General features: G+C 33.4%; 2 protein-coding genes and 1 pseudogene across 3 annotated transcripts; 2 read left to right on the top strand and 1 right to left on the bottom strand.

Annotated features, from left to right (window-relative positions):
• The first annotated feature begins 8,223 nt into the window (after nucleotides 1-8,223).
• Nucleotides 8,224-8,667, top strand: LOC112732617 (pterocarpan synthase 1-like). The gene has a single exon (XM_025781379.1). The coding sequence runs from the start codon at nucleotides 8,224-8,226 to the stop codon at nucleotides 8,665-8,667; it is 444 nt and encodes a 147-aa protein (XP_025637164.1).
• A 3,952-nt stretch (nucleotides 8,668-12,619) lies between these two features.
• Nucleotides 12,620-20,683, top strand: LOC140177843 (uncharacterized). 2 transcript variants are annotated; one of them, XR_011869337.1, is made up of 4 exons: nucleotides 12,620-13,379; nucleotides 15,318-15,453; nucleotides 17,822-18,371; nucleotides 19,979-20,683. XR_011869337.1 is itself a non-coding variant. In XM_072211174.1 (3 exons), exons 1-3 carry the CDS (start codon nucleotides 13,148-13,150, stop codon nucleotides 20,001-20,003), a joined length of 393 nt encoding a protein of 130 aa, XP_072067275.1. In that variant the 5' UTR covers nucleotides 12,620-13,147; the 3' UTR covers nucleotides 20,004-20,683. The 2 variants fall into 2 exon arrangements, 1 of the variants encoding a protein (XP_072067275.1); XM_072211174.1 differs by lacking the exon at nucleotides 17,822-18,371.
• LOC112732616 (aquaporin TIP4-2-like) lies at nucleotides 14,115-15,068 on the bottom strand (annotated as a pseudogene).
• Nucleotides 20,684-22,895: the final 2,212 nt, after the last annotated feature.

Below are 22,895 nucleotides of genomic sequence, written 5' to 3'. Positions count from 1 at the left end.
AAGTTGGGCTTTTGGACAATCCCGAATACAATGTAAAACCGACTCCTGACTTGAGAAACATCGTGGACAGCTATCCGTGTGCGAAATGCCCCTTCTAAAACGAAATGCAGCAGTAGGAAGAGCCTCCCGAAGACATAGCCAGGCCAAAAATTTGTGCTTTTCCGGAACATGTTGACGCCAAAGCCAAAGCCAATTACCCTTATCCTCCCAACTAAACATCTTCTTACTGAGCCATAAATAACCACTATGAGCATCATAAACCTTTGAGGCCGCACCAGTCCAACACCAACCGACCTCTGAACCAGCTTGAACATCTGGGTTGTAAGAATTAATGTTGCTCTGCAGAGACTGATTCAGAGGAGAATAGATATTCTCAAGGTTCCACTGTCCAGATGACCAAAGGTCCAAGATCCTGAGATCCGAATCAGAAATGTGAACATAATCCATCTCCTGACACAGTCGCCCCTCTCTTCTCCATTTAGAAAACCAAAAGTTCTGTTCCAAATCCCCAATGCACCAACTAAAACCTTCCTTTAGGATATCCCAAGCTCGACATATACTCTTCCAAACATAAGATCCACTTCCTCGAGACCGACTAAAACAATCATCCTTAGAAGAATGGTATTTCTCCGTCAACAGTTGAACCCATAGCTTGTTGGGATGGTGAAAAAGTTGCCAAACTAATTTTCCAAGAAGAGCAATATTGGCACAAAAGGGATCTCTAATTCCCAGACCTCCAAACTTCTTAGGAGTGACCAACACTTTCCAGTTAACTAGATTCAGGCCTCTACCATCAGCTTGACCCTTCCATAGAAAGTTTCGCATCATGGATTCTATCTTATTAGTTACCCCTTTAGGGAAGAGAGATACTTGCATGCGATAAGTAGGAATCGCAGTCACTACCGAGTTGAGCAAACAGAGTCTGCCTGCCTTATTAAGCAATCTTCCTTTCCAGCTGGCTAGCCTTCCCCGAATCTTGTCCAAAACATCGTTGAAAGTTGCGCGTGTCACCCGAGAGTGATTAAGGTTCACCCCTAAATACTTGCCCAAGTTCTGAACGAATCTGATGGAGGAGACTCCAGTGAAAATCTCTTTTCTTGTCGCTGAAACATTCTTGGAGCATAGCGCTTTAGATTTTTCCACATTAACCTTCATCCCAGAGGCTCTGCAGAAATTTTCCAAAGCTACCATTACAGTTTGAACTTGCTGTTTTTCAGCTTTACAGAAAAGAAGCAAATCATCGGCAAACATCAAATGAGAAATTCTTGGACCCCCTCTAGAAACCGCAACTGGCTTCCACACGCCCTTATCAACTTGCTGATTAATAGAACAGGACAATCTCTCCATACACAACACAAACAGATACGGTGATATAGGATCTCCTTGCCTAAGACCCCTGCTCGGAGTAAAGCTATTTAATCTATCCCCATTCCAGAGGATAGACAGTGAGGAAGCAGTGACACAACGCATAATCAGATTGACTGTCGGAGGAGGAAAGCCAAAACTCACCAGGGTTTGTTTCAGAAATCCCCAATCCACTCTATCGTACGCTTTCTCCAAATCAATCTTAAAGGCCAGGGTGCCTTTCTTTGACTTTGTCTTCTTCATGAAATGGAGAACCTCTTGTGCTACAATGATGTTGTCAGGGGTTCCTCTCCCCGGGATAAACCCTCCTTGAAGGGGCCCAATAATCTCTTTGAGATGGGGACGAAGTCTATTGACCAGGACCTTCGTTATAACTTTGTAAACCACATTACAGAGACTAATTGGTCGGAAATCCTTCATGGAAACCGGGTTTTCTACCTTCGGAATAAGAACCACAAGAGTTTCCATCATCCTTGGATCCATATCCAAACCAGAGAACGCATGACGAACCATAGTCCAAACATCAAAACCAACAATCTTCCAGTATTCTTTAAAGAAGAAAGCCTGAAACCCATCAGGGCCCGGCGCCTTAAAAGAATGCATACTGAAAACAGCCGACTTAACTTCTTCCAGAGTAACTGGCGCTGTGAGGCTACAACAGGCTTCATCATTCAGGGAAGGCAGTGGCACATCACCAAGACAACCTAAGTCTACATCCTCCAACTGGCAGAATAGGCGTTTATAGAAGGATTCAGCTTCCCTTCTAAGGACATCCGGGTCCGTTTCCCACACCCCATCTTGAAGAAAGAGACCATGAATCTTATTATGCTTTCTCCGCACAAGAGTCTGGACATGAAAGAACTTGGTATTTCTATCCCCAAATTTTACCCACTGCTCTCTGGATTTTTGAAACCATAGAAGTTCCTCCTGCACAAGCGTGTTATTAAATTCCTCAATCAGCTGTTTTTCTTTTTGCCGCATAGACAAATCTTCCATTACTTCAAGTCGCTTCTGAAGGAAATTAATCTGTCTCTCCAATTTGCATTTCCTAATGAAAATATTGCCGAACACTTTAGAATTAAACTCCAAAGAGTTCTTCTGCACTTCTGAAAGCTTGCCGTGCATCTCTCTGTAGCCAGCCTGCCATGACTGGTTCACAATATTTCTGTACCCCGGATGAGTTGCCCAAGCTGCGATAAACCGAAAAGGTCTATTCTTTTTCGGTTGGGGACGACCTGTACAGCGTACTAGGATAGGACAATGATCAGATTGAAGCCTATTTAAAATTTCTGCGTAAGCCTCTGGAAATAGAGATAGCCAGCCACTATTGATACAAACCCGGTCAAGTTTTTTCGCCACTTCAATACCATTTTTAACCCTTCTGTACCAAGAAAATTGTCTTCCAATAGTCTTCAAGTCAAACAGATTACTATCCCCTAGAGAGGCAGCAAGCCGATCTGCATGATGACTCGAGAAGAGGCAACCCTTAGATTCATGAGAGAATAGTACTTCATTAAAATCACCAAGAACAATCCATGGCCCGCAGAAAGACGAAGATTGAGTAACAAGATAATCCCATAGCAAAACTCTGGTATTAAATTGAGGACTACCATAGATACCACTGCACCTCCAAATCACATTATTTACCTGAACCTCAACTGTAACACACTGATCGAAAGCATCAACCCATTTGCAGTGAACACCCTGTATTGCAGAAAGGAACCAAATACCCCCCTTGTGTCCTGACGCCTCCACTATACCAATAGGGTGATAACCAAGTCTTTCCCAGAACATTTTCAAGTGTTGAAAAGGACAGTGAGTTTCAACCACAATAAAAATTACAGGTTTAAATTTCCTAACCAGCTCTTTACAATTCACCCGGGCTAACTTATTAGAAGCACCCCTAATATTCCAAGCTATTATATTTAAACTATCCATAATATAAAATATAAAAATATAAAACAAGGAAATCAAAGTGCTTCACCAACCTCAAACCGAGGCTTGCCCAGCGGAAGTGACTCCCGTGACCTTCAGGTTTGCCGGATCTCCCTGGAATATCTCCTTAATCCCGCCTACCGACGCAGTAACAGCTGGCAATGCGCCTTCCTTCTCCAATGGAACCGCCACGGTAACACCCTCCTTCACGGTTGCAGGAAGACATGACGATGCTTCCACCACCGTGCCTCCATTCTTCTCAACTGGCGAGCTCTGTAGGGACCCCGGCCTTGGTCGTTTCCGGAGAGAGGACCCGCAAGGCACTGGGGTGTGTCGGGTTGAGGAGATCGACGTCTCACCAACACGGGAAGCACTGTGTCCGACCTTGACTCGTGACCCGACCCTAGCACGATAGGAGCTTGATCCATTCGTGTGAGAGAAGTGAATGGTGGGCCTGATTACTCTACCCGAATCGATTCTGGATTGAATGCCTCTTTGGACCTTGTTAGATTGCTTCTGACCCAGCTTGGTTTTACCTTTCCTCACAACTTGCTCCCAGCCTGGTTCATCATGCATGCAAGCCTCCTCAACATTATTTCTTTCCAAATTATTAGCCTCCAAATATTCTTGCAAATTCGATGCAGGATTCTCGCCAGTAACGCCACCTACCACATTAGGTTCTACTTCATTTAAATTGTGACTTTTGGTCTCAAGATGTGGCACTGCCTTTGTACCGTCCCGTGACTTGGTGGCATCGGAATCAACACTCTTTCCTTCCCTAGAGTCTCTACCCAAGCACTGTGCCATATCGTGACCATAACGTGCACAAGAGTTACAAATTAAATTTAAACTTTCATACTCCACTACATGAGTTACGCCTTCCACAATGATATGCTTGATCACTGGCAGTCCTAAATTTATTTGAACACATACTCGGGCATATCGTCCTCTCTCAGCCAATTTAGTGGCTAAGTCCACTTTGATGGGAACTCCTATTGCAGAAGCAATACGCATCATGGCCTGTTCCTGATAGCACCAGATTGGGAGCCCCGAAATCCGAACCCATACAAGCGTAGACCCGAAGGATTGCTCACATGGCCGAAAATCTATATCCCACGGTTTTACAGCAACATAGTGCCCCTCAATCAACCACGGACCACCAAGCATGACCTTCTCACGATCTTCACATGCATCGAATTTTACCATGAAGTACCCAAACCCCACATCAAGCAGATCAAAGCCACCTTTGATGCGCCAAACCATCCGAAGCTTGTGTGAAAGAGCTGTGTAACTATAATTTTTATCAAGAACCTTAATCACTAAAGCTTCTCGATAAGGCTCTGCCAAACAAAGCTTGGCTTCTTCAGTGAAGTTTACACATGGAGGTTGGGAATCGCCCTGCTTGCCCACCACCGTGGCTATACTATCCCCAGATAGAGATCCTGCAAGTGCAAACGCCTTCGATTTCTCTGGACCAATGACTTTATCTCTAAAGGAGATCTTTGTAGGATTTGAAAAACCCCCTCGTGAAAAACCCTCCTTGACACCGGATGCACCCCCACCCACACTCTCCCCCTTATCTCTTCCGACGGCATGGCCGCCATGCTCACTGTGTTTCGCCCTCAAACACTCGTTCCCGCTCTCTCCTTCTCTCATTCTCTCTGAGTACGGAGTACGTACTCTTTCTCTGCTAGGGTTTCTTCGCGTATTAGAGAGACAAAAAAAAAAAAAAAAATTGTCGATAGTATATTTGATATAAATCGAAAATTTTTTAGACAAAATTAAAACAAAATAAAACTTAAGAATATTTTTAAATTTTTGTCAAATTTCAAAAACAAAAAATATACTTTACACTTATTCACACACACTAATCCAGCTATCCAGCTATTACTGCTAGGATTCGAACCACGTGTGACTTAGTTTGAGATAAACACCTTTGTCATTATATCACATGCCTCAGCTACTTATTATGTTTATGTGTAAATCTCTTAACAATTTTCCTTATCTCTTGTATAATTTTCTATTGGGTTTGGACCCATGTCCATCTTCAAATTGAAAGATCATTTGAGACAGTACTCCTAGAGGCACTCTTATTATATTCCCAATACACTCTTGTTTAAAAAATTAATAGACAACCCATAATATATTGTGCAGGCCAAGATATGTGCAACCCAAAAATCTAAATGTCTATTCCACAATAACCCATCTCTTAACAAAGCTAGGCCCAAACACTTTGTTGGACTAAGTCCAATAACTACAAAGCCCGGTTACCCAATAAAAAATATAGATAGAAACGCTGCCAATACCATTGTCCCAGCAATCATAAAACACACCATAAGTACTCCTAACTCCTTTGACCTTTTCTTATCAAATCTCAAGATAATATCAATAAATAGCATAAAAAATATGGATAAAAATTCCACTAACAATGCAGCTTGTGGCTTTGATACTAATCATTATCAACATCACCAATTATACATCCTTTTAATGAAATGTGTTTCAATTTTGGATCCAGGGCACATTTTAATTTAGCAAAATAAAACCGATTATTGAACCGGTGCATTGTGCAATGGCATATATTAATGCACACGTTATACTAACAACACCCTTTACACGTGCACTAATTTATATTAGTGTACAGTGTATTAGTTCAATTATTAATTTTATCATACTAAAATGTGTGATGGATCCAATTTTAGAATAAAAGTATTCACTAGGAAGATGTGTAATTGGTGATATTGACAATAAAAGACTAGAATCTAAGCCACTAGTTGCATTGCTAGTAGAATTTTCATGCACATTTTTTATGCTGTTTATTGGTATCACCTTAGAATTTGACAAAAAAGGTCAAAAACATTAGGGTTATCAATGGTGTGTACTGTAATTGTTGGGACATTGGCATTGGTTGTGTTTGTGTCTATATTTGTTGTTGGGCAACCAGACTATACAAGTGTTGAACTTAACCCATCAAAGTGTTTGGACCCAGCTTTACTGAAAAATTTATTGTAAAACATGCATTGAGTTTTTGGGGTTGGACCTTTTTTTGGCCTGTATAACATATTACGGAATATCTATTAATTAGCCGAAGGAAAGTGTGGTTTTAGAACATAGTAGGAGTGTCTCTTGGAGTGTTGTCCCAAATGATCTTCAAATTTAAAGATGAGAAATATTTTATTCTTTAAAATTTGTACGATCTTTATTTATTGTCATATATGAGGAGAGAGCAGCGTCTCGGGACGATGAGTTGCTAGGGGTTTTCACAATTTGGATGGAGAGGCGTAAGAGAAGTTGCAAGGAGGCGCGTTTTTAAATTTTAAAATGAAGTGTTTTGTTTTTTTGAAAAGTCGGCTACTACACATAATCAAGTTAGTTAAGTTAGTTACATATTTTCTAGTAAAAAATATAGATACAAACACAACCAATACTAATATCTCAGCCATAATCGCACACTATTGGTAATTCTAATGTTTTTAAATTTTTTTTGTCAAATCCAAAATTGATATCAACAAATAGCAAACTAAATGTGAAAAAAAATTTCAGTAACCAATAGTCGAAACCAATAGTTGAACTAATACGACATCGTTTTCAATTATCCCTAAAGAGACAAAGATTCCCTCCTTCACTCGTTGATTTTCCAACTCTCTATCTCTTTCTCATGCAACTTCCTTCTTCCATTCACGTCTCCTCCATAAACGTGTTCACTGGTATCTATTTACTACAAAAATAAACGAAAAAAAAAAGAGAAAAAAATTCTGGAAACAAAAAGAAGTGAGTCAATAAAGTTTCGATCTCCATTTACAAGGAAATCACAATGTTCACATTGTCACGGTAGAACTGTACGGTACATATAAATCACTATAAATACATGCAACCCTTTACCTTATCTTCCCACAACACACAAATCACAAGTCACACCCATTATTATTAGGAAAAAGCTATTATTATTAAGATTTAAGTGAGTAATTTAGAGTGTAGTGTGTTTTTATTTTATTGGGTCAATTTTAGAGTTAATTGGGTCAATTTTAGAGTTAATTGTTTACATTATTCACAAAAACCATTGCTTACCTAGCAAAGTCATTATTATTATTATTATTATTATTATTATTATTATTATTATTATTATTATTATTATTATTAACAAGAAAATTTCTATAGTGAAATTAATTTTGGTAGTTAAAAGTGGTATAAGTTTGACCAACAAATAAAATATTGACATATGACAAGAAAATTAAATTTAAAATAAAAATGACTCTCTTGTATTTTTTTATGATTATTTTTACTAAAATAATTTTTTATAATTATTTTTATTTTTTATTTATTTTTATTATTATTATTTTTAATAATTTCTAAAAATAACACCAAAATTATTTTTTTAATTATTTTTATTTCTAAAAAATAATTTTTTATAATTATTTTTTTTATAATTTTGAAAAAGTAACACCAAAATGATATTCTCCCTCTTGGTGTTAGTTTAAAAATAATCATAAAAATTATAAGAGAAAGAATATTATTTTGGTTTTAGTTTTCAAAATTACAAAAAAAAATAAATATAAAAAAATTTATTTTGATAAAAAATAATAATAAAAATAATTAAAAAATAATTTTAGTATTATTTTTAAAAATTATTAAAAAAAATAATAAAAAGAATTATAAAAAAATTATTTTAGTAAAAATAATTTTAAAAATAATTATAAAAAATTATTTTAATATTTTTTAAAATTATTTTTATAATTACAAAAAAATTATAAAAAATTATTTTAATAAAAATAATTATAAAAAATTATAAAAAAAAGAATCATTTTAATTTTAGATTTAATTTTTTTTTATTATGGGTCAATATTTTATTTATTGATTAAATTTATACCAACTTTATCCACCAAAACCAATGCAATCACAGAACTTCTCTAATAACAATTAACAACCATGACCAAAGCCTTAACCTTCTTCTCCACACTCACGGTCCTCTTCTTCCTCTTCTCGTCCTATGTAACAGCCAAACAACCACGCTTCTATCGAAGCATTTCTCCGACATCTCTGGCCCTCCGCAAAGAGAAGCTCAGCCACCTCCACTTCTACTTCCACGACATTGTCAGCGGCCCAAAGCCCACCGCCATAAGGGTGGCCGAGGCCCAAGTGACAAAACATTCCCCCACCCTCTTCGGAGCCGTGGTCATGATCGACGACCCCTTGACAGCGGGGCCCGAGCCCAGCTCGAAGCTCGTGGGAAAAGCCCAGGGAATCTACGCCTCTGCTTCGCAGAACGACATGGGGTTGCTGATGGTGATGAACTTGGATTTCTCTGAAGGCAAATACAATGGCAGCACGCTAAGCTTGCTTGGTCGGAACAGCCATTTGATCTTAATTTGATGCAATTTTGTAACGAAGGATTTCGATGAAAACGTATATAGGTAGCAATATAGGTAGGCTCATTTCGATGTTTGTCTCCACCATCTTCTCGCACTCATTTTCTCTTTTTCTTTTTTTTTCTGTGTAATGTAGTCAGAAACCATGCCATGTGATGTTCTTAAGTTCCTCCTAGCTAGCTTAGAAGATATACAATACCCAACCTATAATAAGCTTAGCTTATATGAATCTCAATCATATCATAAACTTACTCACCTTAATAAACTGTTCTAGTGTCAATGATTTTTTTTTTGTACTTAAAAAAATAACATAAAAATGTATTGATTACTATTTTAAACTAGGTTGTTGATGATCTTCAAGAAAGTTGGAGGCTGATGGGATAGTAAAGACCTCTTGATGACATTGTTATTATACCAAATAGAAATCTGTTGTGATGTCTCTTCTCTGGTTATTGTCGTAACTGTTCGTGATTGTACTTTCTTGTCAGATTGTACTTTCTGTATTTGTGAGTGGAGATCTACTTCTAAAGCTTATAACTAACATGTTTCAGAATATATTTATTGATACATATGCATCATTAACTTACTTGACGCTCAAGTTCTTCTTTTAATTTGTGACATATGCTGTTCTAGGTTAAGCTCTCTTCCAGCCAAAGGATTGTGTTGCTTAATTACAACAAAGACACTAAGCAAATTGATTTTCGACATTATTCGATAAGATTACAACCAGTAGGTGTTTCACGCAGAATAAGAAAATTTGTGCAGAACCATCAGGTGCCAGATCTAAGGAATCTTCAAGATGTGAGTGATTTCGTGACAAAGGAAGTCCCTTGCTTATCTACTTAAACCTTCGTTTTCCCATTTGGAGAATGGATATAATCCATTTCTAACATTTCCACTCATTATTTCCTTCTTCAAACTGGTAAATATGATATTTTTTAGGAGTAAGATTTGTATTGAATAGATCCTATTTAACTTGCTCTTAATTTTCATATGAATTGTATTATGCACAAAAAATAAGAATGCTTTTTTTGTTTTTCCTTTTCATTCTATTGATTCTCACATCCACTTTGATTTTTAAGAGCTGGCTATGGATCAGAAAGTGAGGCAGAGGAAGAAGCTGCAACTGTAACTTTGTCTAGCGATGTTGGTAGGGTTAACCGTGCTTCGAAAGCTTCAAGAAATTGGTCCCAGGATGACTCTTCAACTAGTTAAAGTTGAAAAGGGACTTCGTTCAGGAGAAGTCCTTTTCAGTGAATATGGTAGGTATATCATCTTGCAATTGCATATCCTTGTTATCTGTACTTCCTCGGAAACTCGCAAATTCATTCATTTTCTTTTCTTTCCTATTCCTTAATCGTTCCTTAGTCCTTCTTTTATATGTATCTTCGTTTTAAATTCTCTACTAGTTTGCATCTTGTCTCTTAATGCCTTTTCCTTTTGAAAATACCTCCTTATCTCATTTCTTCTTCCCTGTTAGGGAAACCTGGTGACAAAGGAAAACATGATTATGAAGATAATGAGATGCAGGACAATGAAGATGAAGATGATTCAAAAGGTAGTGAAGATCAAGATGGCAATGGTTCTGAAGTTGATGAAGATGAAGGCCATGAAGAACTTGATTAAGGGAAATGGTGATATTCAGTTTTCGTGTTCTGAAAGTTATGAATTAATTAATGATTAGAAAGTTGCCACCAGAAAATTTTCATTAACCATTCTAGTGGCCTCATATAAAATTTTGTTTGGGTTATATATAAATTTTGTTTGAAGCAGTTAAGTTCATATATAGTTAGAGTAACAAAAACCGGTTTTAACTCTTCTCCAGTTAAGACACTTTTTCCAGGTAGTTTATTTGGCTGAAACTTAGTTATGCCAATTCTATTATCAACCATAAACAGGACTCCTTTAAAATGTTAGGCTTTAAAAATTGGACCTTGATGTTATGGATATATCTAAATAATTGTAGAGAGATATAAAATGGGCAAAATATTGGATTGAAACTGGAATACAAAATTTTAATTAAATAACGTTCTTTATTAAATATATTAAATTTACGCAATGCAGTAAACGAAACATAATAAATATGCGACGATGTGACATGTATAAGTCTTTCTATAATCAATCAAATTCAACCAAGTTAGTACAACTTCAAGAAAACAAAATTTGCATATGGGTCACCATTTTTCTTTTTCTGTGTTTCCTTAGCACAAAATTTTCTATTGTAAAGCACAAAAAGTTATGGACATAGCAAAGAAATTTGTGCACGTAGCACATACATTTTTGTATAAAACACAAATTTATTGATATAACTTAGAAAGTTTTGTAATAGCACAAATTTTTACTCAGTAAAAAAATTTTTTCGCACAAATTTTGGTTACGAGTGTAATTTGTTAGTTGAATGAATTAATGTTTTGGACACGTAGTCTTTCAAAAATTTGTATTGTGCATCAAAAATTTGTGTGCTTTGCGAAAAAAATTTATGTTCTGTGTACCAAAATTTTTATATTGTATGTATTTTGTTGTTTGGATGTTAATATTTTGGATATATAGTTTTTTAAAATTTTTGTACTATATACTAAAATTTTTTACATTATACACCAAATATTTGTGTTATGCGTATTTTGTTAGTTGAGTGTCAATGTTCTGGGTATGTGGTTTTTTAAAATTTTTTGTTGTGCATCAAATTTTTTTTATTATGCATCAAGATTTCTATGCTCTAATTTTTTAAATATATATTAAAAAAAAAAGACGAACATAATAATGATAGTGATAAAGAAAGAGATGGAATAAAAAAAGAAAAAATCAAACAAAATAAGTAGCATCATAACTTTCAAAAATGAAGCGCGCTATGACAACATGGTTACATAAAGTTTAACGCCTAGTTTTATTAATAAATGTTTATGTAACTTTTGTGCAATAATTAGATAATAAGAATTAATCAATTTTAAAATAATGTTAGTTATATATATAATTGAGAAATCAAAGTTCTTTTGTCAATTGATATTGTTGTAAAATTATTTGCTTTACTATTTATCGGCTAAGACTAGAAACACCTTAAATATGTTCCAGTAAACATGATCCAATGTTTTCAAAGACCACAATTCCAGTGGGTTGTTTTATATTGAAAAGAACGATCACCGTTATAACTTAGAAACCATTAATATCTTTTCCTCCAACTTATCAATTACGAATACAAGAATAATTATATTTATTAAATTGTTTTTTGAGAAAAGTATTTATTTGTTTGATAAGAAAGAGAACCTAGCAAAGTTCCCCAAAAACAGCATCAATTTTTGTTTCTCGAACTAGCTCGTCCCAAAATCCATGCTTAGTTGAGGGACTTTGTTCCTACAACCAACCACATTTTTCATCCCTCAAAGTCTCAACCTGTGCACCCAGTCTGATTCCTTTTTATATAAAACAGATGCCCTTTGCAGCCCAATTTTATTTTATATTTTTTCGTTATCTTCTTTTTCAAGTGATTTTCAAAATGGAAATGTTTATGTGGAAAGAGACTAATGGGTATCATCATGATCAATTTGCATGTGGATATGGTAAAAAGGTACCCAAAATGATGTCTTCTCGTGCATCACCTCCTATTGCACTTGGATGCATCCAACATTCTATCTCCAAAATGGACACGTTAGCTGGCATTGCAATCAAGTATGGTGTTGAGGTACTAGATTATCTTTTTAGGAATTTCGTGATGAAAATGGCACTTATAAATCAGCCTTCATGCATGTCATGTATGTAACTGTTTTATTGTATATCATATGAGACATTATTCACGCAATAAACTCTTAGATATGTGATTAAAGTTTTGTAGTACCATATACCAATCACTTATCATATGCTTTAATCATTTATTAGATTTAATTAGACTTTAAGAATATAAATTTGACCAATATTATTATCTGCAAAACTCTGAAACAATCTTTTGGCATCCTGCAAATAGTATTTAAAATAATTGTTGAATTTTTTTTGTTTGCTTCTTTCTCTCTAAAATTTTGAACATTTTAATTTGCTTTGGGAAACTGTAGGTTGCAGATATAAAAAAGGTGAACGGGCTTAGGTAACATTAACATGTTTGTCTCTCAATTTCTTTACTTTGATATGAACATAACCTGGGTAAATATATTTGAGTAATTAGATTTTATGTACTAGTTTTTACAGATTTCAATACAAACTTCCCTTCAAAATCATTGTGGACCGAGTATTTATTTTTCATTAGCATTTTTAAGCTCCGATTTTTTAACATGCTCTAAAACGCGTCGTTTTGTGCCCGGAACCTAACCCACCCACTAATCTAACCTAACCCAACGAAGCCACTAACTCATGACTCAACTCACTCTCTGCACCGTTCCCCTCTCTCAACTCTCATTCTCTCACTGCTCTAGTGCTCTGTGCCTCTTCCTCCACCATTCGCTGCCTTCTCCGCCGTTTGCCTACTTCTCCTTCCTTTACTCTGATTCACGCCTCCAACTATGGATCCAGCGTTATCTGCTCCTTCCTTTACTTCTCCGCCGTTTGCCTACTTCGCTGCAGATTGCGTCTCTGCTCTGCTTCGTGCACTCATTCTCCACCGTTGTTGGGTACTTGCGTCGGCATCGGCGTCGGCGTCCCCCGATCTGAGATCCAGCGTTATCACGGAGGCCAGATCTGAGATCCACCTCTCCTTCCCGTTCACCGCCGCTACTCCGTCGATCTGTCTGCCAGGTACTGGTTTCTGCTCTTCTACTTGTTTTTTTTTTTTTGTTGCTGTGTTTTGAGTTTTAAAGTTTGAATATATGATTTTATTTCAACTCACGATTTTGTTTTGCGTTTTAAAGTTTGAATATATGATTTTATTTGGGCAATGTCTTGCATGCGTCTGAATATATCAAGCAATTTCCTTCACTTATCATATCTATCATCGCAAAATTCATCTGTTTTGTATTGGGTGGCTTTGCTGCAATTCTGATCATCATAGCTTCTCTTGAGGAGTCTCTGCTCGAGGGCCATGTATGATATCTGTTTTAGTTTCGACAAAGTTATTCAGCATGTCATGACAATCATTACTTTATTTTTAACAAAAACTCATTGCAGATATTTGGCTGGAATCTGTTTTATTTAGTCTAAATATAATTTTATTGTATATTTAATTAAACAAGTTTTCTAATTCTGATTAAACTATTAAACCATTAAATCATTCATTTGACCGGTTTATTCATCGTTCTGGTTCTTACAACTTTTTTTTTGGGTCATGGGCTTAGTCCTACAAAGACCCGATCCGTCCAGAAAAGTGTTTTACATCTTTTTTTTAGAAATTTTTTTTTGGTCTTGGGCTAAGCCCTTCAACCCTACCCAAACCCAACAACCCACCCGCCCCAAATCCAGATCCCCTCTTTTACTCGGTGGAACTTGAACACAGTGCTCCCATGGCTTCCTTGTCAGACACACGGTCCTCTTCTCTTCAACACTTTCTTTCATTTTTTTTTCTTCATGTACATCAGTACATCTTTTTTTTTTTTTTGGGTCATTACAAACAAACTCACACACCCACTCACACACACTAACCTAGCTGCCACTGCTAGGATTCGAACCTATGTGACTTTAGTTGGAGGCAAATACTTTTGCCACTGGATGACATGCCTCAGCCACAGTACATCTTTAAACTTCATCATTTGCCACATCGATGCTACTGTCTTCGGACCTCGCACTGTTGCTTGGCAAATGGATAAGTAGTCCATATACTATGCATGCTAAGAAAGGGCCAACCCAAAAGATCCAATGTTCATTCCACAGTGACCCACCCCTTAGCAAAACTGGACCCAAACACCTTGCTGGGTTAAGCCCAACACCTGCATAGCCTGAGTGTCCAGTAATATTTGTTGACACAAACACTACAAATGTCACTGATCCAGCAGTCAACATACACCCGATTCGTAACCCTAATTTATTTGACCTTAAGAGTAACACCAACTAACAGCACAATAAATGTACAAAAAAATTCTATAAGTAGTGCAAGTAGAGGCTTTGATCCTAGTCCTTTATGATGATCATCACTAATAACACATCCTCTTAACGAATATGTTTTTTGTAATTTTGGATCCATTATATATTTTATCATAATGAATCCAATTATAGAACCAATACACTGTGCAATGGCATACATTAGTGCACGTGTTATGGTAATAACATTTTTTAATAGAGAAATTAATGTTATTGTTGGACTAAGGTGTCTTCCGGACAATGAAACCGTTACTAGTAGGAGCCAAAATGATATAATAAAATAAAAACTGCAACTGGCACTAAGACAACAGGAGCTACTTTCTTCGACTCGACAATTATAATTGAGCATGTTAGCCCAAACATGAGTACGGCGGTAGCAGCTAACTCGATGAGAGTTAGCTTCCAGGTCTGAAACAAGAAGAAAATAAATTAAGATGTTAGAGATAGCATAATTTTTTATAAAAAAAACTGACAAAATCCCTTTCTTATCGGGAAAAAAAAAAACAGAGCATGTTGACAACCCAAAGCAATTGTTGCAGACAAAAAAAGATCTTTTGAACTTTTTTATCTCCAGATTTATCTTTTTTTCTTTTCACCTTTTTCTTTTTTCTTTTCTTTCCTTTTTTTTCCCTTGAAATTTTTGCTGCTAAATGTTGGTTTCAGGTGCACTAAATGTTGCTGCTGTCAGCGAAGAGTTAGCAGCACGGCAGCAAGATGGTGATGCCGGAAAGCCAACTGGTGGAGATTCACCGTTGGAGATGGAAGAGAAGAACGGTAGAAGATATCTTGCCATGCAAAGGTAACTTTTTTAAATTTAAAAATAAAAACTACTGTTTATTTATTTGTCTAATCTTCTATTTTTATTTCAAAACATTTTGAGACTCTTTCGATCAATATAAGTAAGATTTTAAAAAACTTAAATAATAAAAGTTTATTCGTAGAATCATAAATTTGATCGAGTTTATATAACTTAAGTATGAGATTACCTCCTTTGAGAAGAATTCTCTGCCTCCAAGAATCTTATGGAATGAATCCATGAATCGAGATTGATATGTCTGTGTTTCTTTGTTCTGTTCCATTCTAAAGATGTTTTTAGAACTGAATTTTGAACAAGAGAGAGAAACACCAAAGAAAGAACAGAGAGAATACACTATCTAAAGCTTCAGCAGTAGGGCATATATATACACACTACTGTCAATAATTTTTTTTGTACTGAAAAGAATAACATAAAAATGTATTGATTACTGATTACTATTTTGAACAAGGTTTTTGATGATCTTCAAAAAAGGAGTGTTTAGTTTTTTCTTTTGACCCATATTTTGCTAACAGATCTTGTTACTTATAACCTGCCTCTTTTTAAAGTTCGTTAACTAGAAATCAATTCATGTGGCTTTATTACTCGTTGACTAGTTTATTCTACACAATAGTTAAATGTAATTTTTATTTTTGGTTCTAAAACTGGTGGACAAGTCAATTTGATTTAAAAATGATTAATATCTCTACTTTAAAATAATGCGACTCATGTTAGTATTTAAGTAAATTTTTGTCTCACAACTTTTAGTATAGTGATAATTAAATATCACCATAATAACAAAAATGTTTAGTAATAAAAAACAATTAGCTAAAATTTATATAAATTTTGTTTTTTTTTTGTCTTTTTAATATTATCGTATTATAATGGCCAATTGACATAGTTAATATAGTTTTCGAAATTAAATTTTATGATTTAATTAGTGTGAATTAAAAAATAATTAATACGCTCTTTATATATTATTTACTGGTAAATATTGATGATCTTTGCATTATTGAAGACCTAAATATTTGAATACAACCTTGGCCTAAGTCACATGTCATCATATTCTTTGTTATGTTGTCTAGTTTTGGTGAATATAAAGTATCAAATCTACTTGTTGGTGACTGATCAAATATAGAGACACAATTCAATAGTTGCATGCATTATTATTATTATCACTATCACGTGCATGTGTGTTAATTCGCTGTTCACATTATTGTAGAAATGATCAAATTATTGTCCTTGAGCAATCAATTTTTATCACATATATGATGTCCTAGCTTTGAAATATTAAACATGTGTCTCTCATTTTATTCTAATCTCGTATAAGTAGAGTTGATTTAAAAATAATCTATTAACATCTCTCATTTTCTTTAAAAATAAATCACCAAAGTTAATATTAGAGCAACTTATTAATCTTGTTGATGAGATCTAAGTAAGTGGTATAGAAGCAATATTAATCTTGTTGTCATTAATTATTCATTATCCTAAAGAATTGAAAGATGGATAAAGTATGACAATGTGGGGATAGAATAGGATATGATGGGCTACAGTTATTGGTTGTATTACTTGGCTCCCACACGATTCATTTTGTTCAACATGATTTTGGTTTTTCTTTCCTAGCCATAAACATTATTATTAAATGTGGGTAAAGTGGTAAACATTACTCTCTTGTTAATGTGTTAAGACTAAAGAGAGCAACATGCAACATGATCTTCATGCTATACGATTTAATAAAGCATGAAATTGATCTAATAGCTATATTTTCTAACATATTATAATAGCCAATTCACATGGAGAAAGAGATAGAGAAAGAAAAAAGGAGTGCGAGAAGGAGACAAACATTAAAATGAATGCTACCTATATTGCTACCGATATCTAATCAAAGGACGTTTTGATACCAATATTGATACAGTAGAATTTGGAGGGAATAATTGTAGTAGAGTAGGGTAAAGAAAGAAACTGGAAGCATGTGATGAGTAAGCTTATGATATGAACGGCAATAATTTCACAGTTCCAGTGACACTAATAAGAAGCTATATATTAAGGTGAGTAAGTTTATGATATGATTAAGATTCATATAAGCTAAGCTTATTATATGTTGGGTATTGTATATCTTCTAAGCTAGATCACCGACGATGAATTTAAGAACATCACATTGTTTCTGACTACATTACACAGAAAAAGAAAAAGACATTATTAAGGTACATGTGTAGCAGTTTTCCTCTCAAAGCAAATGGCATTACCTTTCATTGAATTCGTAAAAAATGAGAGACACATGTTTAATATTTTAAAGCTAGGACATCATATATGTGGTAAAAAATTGACAGCTCAAGCACCATTATTGATTTGAGATTTGTTTTTGTTGTAGCAGTTGCTAGTAGGGTGCCGTCTATAGAGGCTAGATATGATAGAACCTATGAGAGTTTGACAGTTGGAAGAGAGATGGTTTTGATTTGGATTATGACCACCTTAATCGCAATAAATTTGTTAAGCAGTCACGCCAAAGAGATCTGTTAGGAAACGGCCATGGACGCCGCCCAGATCCATGACCCTGGCTCGGAACTTTCGAAACTGCAGCGCGTGCGTACGGCGCCAAGGCTAAGACCAATTTTCCATCTTATTTATGAATTTATAAGCATTCGTAAACTACTTTTAATTTCCTATAGGTTGAGGACTTGAGGTAATGCGTTCTTTTTAATCAATCATGATGCAAGTTCAATTATTAAATTGAGATTGTTGCTAGGAAAGCTCAACCTTTATTGAGAGGAAGTCGTGGGCACCGATTAGGACAAGAAATTTGTGCCAAATTACTCCAACAGCAGCCATTTACGAGATGGTTGAGATGAATCAATATTTCTCTCTTCTTTTCTCAGTGGGAAAATACTCAAAAAGAAGGTTGGTTGAGATGCTGAATTACTTGAGTAAGTGACGGATCCTATTTAATTTCTTTTCTTTGTTCTCTTATCAAATGTGATATATGATTGAGTAAGCGAGGAAACTGCTACACACGTACGTTGATATTCTGTTTTTCCTTCTCCGTGTAATGTAGTCAGAATCAATGTGATATAGGTTTCTCTCCACTTTCTTCCTTTACTAAATTGGTATATAGGTAGCACTGTAGGTTGGCTCCTTTCGATGTCATGTAGTCTGAAACAGGGTCCCTTCAACCATGTGATGTTCTTAAAAGTCATCTTCTTGCACTCCTTTTCTCTTTTTCTTTATTCAGAAACCATGTGATGTATAGTTGAGTGTTCATAACAACTTTTGTTTTGCGAGGGATAATCTCTTTTTCTTTCTGTGTAATGTAGTCAGAAATAAAGTGATGTTCTTAAGTTCATCGTGGGTGAGCCTAGCTTAGAATATAATAAGCTTAGCTTATGTGAATCTCAATCATATCATAAACTTACTCACCTTAATAAACTGTTCTAGTGTCAATGATTTTTTTTTTGTACTTAAAAAAATAACATAAAAATGTATTGATTACTATTTTAAACTAGGTTGTTGATGATCTTCAAGAAAGTAGTGTTTAGATTCTTCTTTTGACCCATATTTTGCTAACAGATCTTGTTACTTATAACCTGCCTCTTTTTAAAGTTCCTTAACTAGAAATCAATTCATGTGGCTTTATTACTTGTTGATTAGATTATTCTACACAATAGTATTGTCTATCATTTTTAAAACTGCTTGGTATAATTGAACTGTCTCCCTGAATAGATTTTACATACAAGATTTATGAATTTATACATTCTCGTTTATTTTTTACCAAAAATATAACAAAAATTGTCACTTTAAAAAATGTCGCAATCTTATATATAAAAATACAAAATCAAATTCAACATTTTCAAAAGCCACCCGGTCTTAATCATATGGCAAGCAATGTTTTTTATAAAGAAATTTACCTTGCCAGAATAGTGTTTACACTTTACATTATTTTTTTTTTAAAAAAAAGCTAAAGTGCATAAGCATAAAACTTTACAAGGGACAAGAAATAGTAAAAACTATGAAATCAAATTCAAGTGAATGAGGTATTTGTATTTTAAGTTAGACAGAAATTTATTCATCTTTAAATGAAAAAGTTAGAGATTTATTTGTCTTTTTTATTTTTTTTATATAATGCAAATAACTATAAGATTATTCATGGTATTTATGTAGTTTATAAAGTTAATTTGAAGATATTTTTGAGGGAAAAAAGTTAGTTTACTTAAAATAACAGCCAAAAAATTTAATTTTAATCCAAATAAAGTAAATTAATTCAATTTTATTTTGTACACTTCACAATAATTTTAAATATTATTTCAGTTAAATATGCATGACACATTTAGTTTGTCTTTTTATCAAATATATCTCTGATTTTTGTTTCACATTTAGTTTGTGTAAATCAGGATAAGATAGATACATTAGTCACAACATATAGCAATATGATTCTAAGGATATTATTGTGACGTGTAAAAGCAATGTACCATATGAATCAGGATTAATGCATATGAGATGTTTGTTTTAATGCTCCAATGGGGTTTTTGTTTCATAGGTGTTTGGTATGGCTGCTGGTTTGAAGAGAGATTCAATTGTAATTCTATGCTTTGATGGTGAAGCTCTTCTTGAGTTTGTTAATGGTCCAAGTTATGAAGCTGAAATGGCATCCATATTCTCTCAGATTGGTTCCCCTTAACAATTGTTTTAATTGTCTATCATTTTTTTTTAATTTTATGATATCACTTATTCTATTGTGCAACACATTTTGACAATGACAATGACAATTTTTTTATAAAATATTTGGAAAAGCTAATAATTTTAAATTATAATGATTTTATTAAATGAAAACCAATTATGAAATAATAAATAATATTAACAAATGATTTCTTATTATTTTAATAATTTTAATATTTTATAATACATTATTTTTCAACTAAATTATAAAATAGATAAACTAATTTCACATGATTTATTCCATGAGAATTGTTTATTAAAATAAGTCTAATGTTTTAATTTTTATGTCATTGTCAAAATGTGTTGCACAATAGAATAAATGATATCATAAAATTAAAAAAAAAAAGCTTTTGTTAAATTTTAAGTTTATCATTTTATTTTTTCTTATCGATTTTTAATATTTAAAAAAATAATTTAGAAATTAAAAGCAAAAATATCTATTTATTGTAATTTTAGATGTTATTATGTTAATTATAATTTATTACAATTCTATAATTATGAAGTTATAATGATTGAAAGATAAAAATATTAATACTTTTAATAATTTTTTTTCTATTGATTACATATCCCTATAATGTAAGGATCTGTATGCAGCATTAAAAAATGGAGATGACATTCAAATTTACAATGTAAGAGCAAAAATACATTACATGGAACATAACAAAATGGAGATGGCATTCAAATTTACAATGTAAGAACAGAAATGCATTATATGACTTTCAAATAAGTTAGAATCAATCCGCGGCTGTTTAACAGAATATAACAATTACACATTGAACTCTTTCTGTAGATAAATAAACAAAGCATACAATTTTTTTGTTTTTGTTGTTCATACAAACACACTCACACTCTCACTTAGCATACAATTATTTGTACAATTCATGATATATTATGAAGGGAAGAAAGACCCAACCAAAAGCACCTAAAAGTTCATTCCTCAATAATCCATTTATTAGCAAAGCGGCCCAAACACCTTGTTGGATTAAACCCAACACCAGCATAGCCTAAGTATCCAGTAACAATTATAGAGACAAACGTTGTCAATGCCAATACTCCAGCAGTCACAGCAGACACCCTTGGTAATCCTAATTTCTCTAACTTTTTCTTGTCAAATCCCAAAGTAAACAGCACCAAAGATGTGAATGAAAATTCTATAAAAAATGCAACTAGTGGCTTTGATCCTACTTTTATATTATGATCATTACCAATTGCACAGCTTTCAAATGAATATTTTTTTTGTAATTTTGGATTTATTACATATTTTAGTATAAAAAATATTAATTGGTCCCTTAAAGATAAGAGACAGTAATACAGTATATCATTGCATAGTGTATTTATTGTTGTCACAATTAATGAATACTAAATAAAATAAATTCTGACTTTTTTATCTCTCTAATATTACCAAAAATTTTATAAAATGTTTTTTTTGTTATAATTAATAATTGCCACTATTTCAATTTCTAGGTACACAAATTTAAATATTTCGTAGACATTTGCTGTTGCGATGATTATGATGATCCATCTTTTTATTATAAACTTTGTTGGATACCTATATGATATATTTATAAGATAGCAGAGCTCTATCAGATCAATTGTAAAAATAAAATTATCATGTTTTGTTAATTTCTAACGAATTATTTTATAGAAGTGGTGATTACTTTTCAAAGAATCTAAACTTGTTTATACTATTTATAGTCTTAAATAAATTTATTAAGTAGCTAAAGGCTCATACTATGAATGACATTTATTAAATATAATTATAAGCTCAAGTTGAAATACGTGACAATAGTTAAATATAATTTTTATTTTTGGTTCTAAAACTGGTGGACAAGTCAATTTGATTTAAAAATGATTAAAATCCCTATTTTAAAATAATGCGACTCATGTTAGTATTTAAGTGAATTTTAGGTAAATTATTGTCTCACAACTTTTAGTATAGTGATAATTAAATATCACCATAATAACAAAAATGTTTGATAATAAAAAAAATTAGCTAAAATTTATATAAATTATTTTTTTTTTGGTTTTTTAATATTACCGTATTATAATGGCCAATTGATATAGTCAATATAATTTTCGAAATTAAATTTTATAATTTAATTAGTGTGAACTGAAAAATAATTAATGCGCTCTTTATATATTATTTATTAGTGAATATTGATGATCTTTGCAGACCTAAATATTTAAATACAACCTTGGCCTAAGTCACATGTCATCATATTCTTTGTCATGTTGTCTAGTTTTGGTGGATATAAAACATCAAATTTATATGTTGGTGACTGATCAAATGTAAAGACACAATTCAATAGTTGCATGCATTATTATTATTATAACTATCACGTGTGTTATCAATTCGCTGTTCACATTATTGTAAAAATGATCAAATTATTGTGCTTGAGGAATCAATTTTTTATCACATATATGATGTTCCAGTCCCAGCTTTGAAATATTAAACATGTGTCTCTCATTTTATTCTAATCTCGTACAAGAAGAGTTGACTTAAAAATAATCTATTAACGTCTCTCATTTTCTTTAAACATAAATCACCAAAGTTAATATTAGAGCAACTCATTAATCTTGTTGACGAGATCTAAGTAAGTGGTTTAGAAGCAATATTAATCTTGTTGTCATTAGTTATTCATTATCCTAAAGAATTGAAAAATTGATAAAGTATGACAATGTGTGAATAAATCAGGATATGATGGACTATAGTTATTGGTTGTATTATTTGGCTCTCA

The sequence above is a fragment of the Arachis hypogaea genome, chromosome 13 (genome assembly GCF_003086295.3).
Source record: "Arachis hypogaea cultivar Tifrunner chromosome 13, arahy.Tifrunner.gnm2.J5K5, whole genome shotgun sequence".
Taxonomy (NCBI): domain Eukaryota; kingdom Viridiplantae; phylum Streptophyta; class Magnoliopsida; order Fabales; family Fabaceae; genus Arachis; species Arachis hypogaea.
Note: the sequence above shows the minus strand (reverse complement) of the source record. Positions and strands in the feature narration are given on the sequence as shown.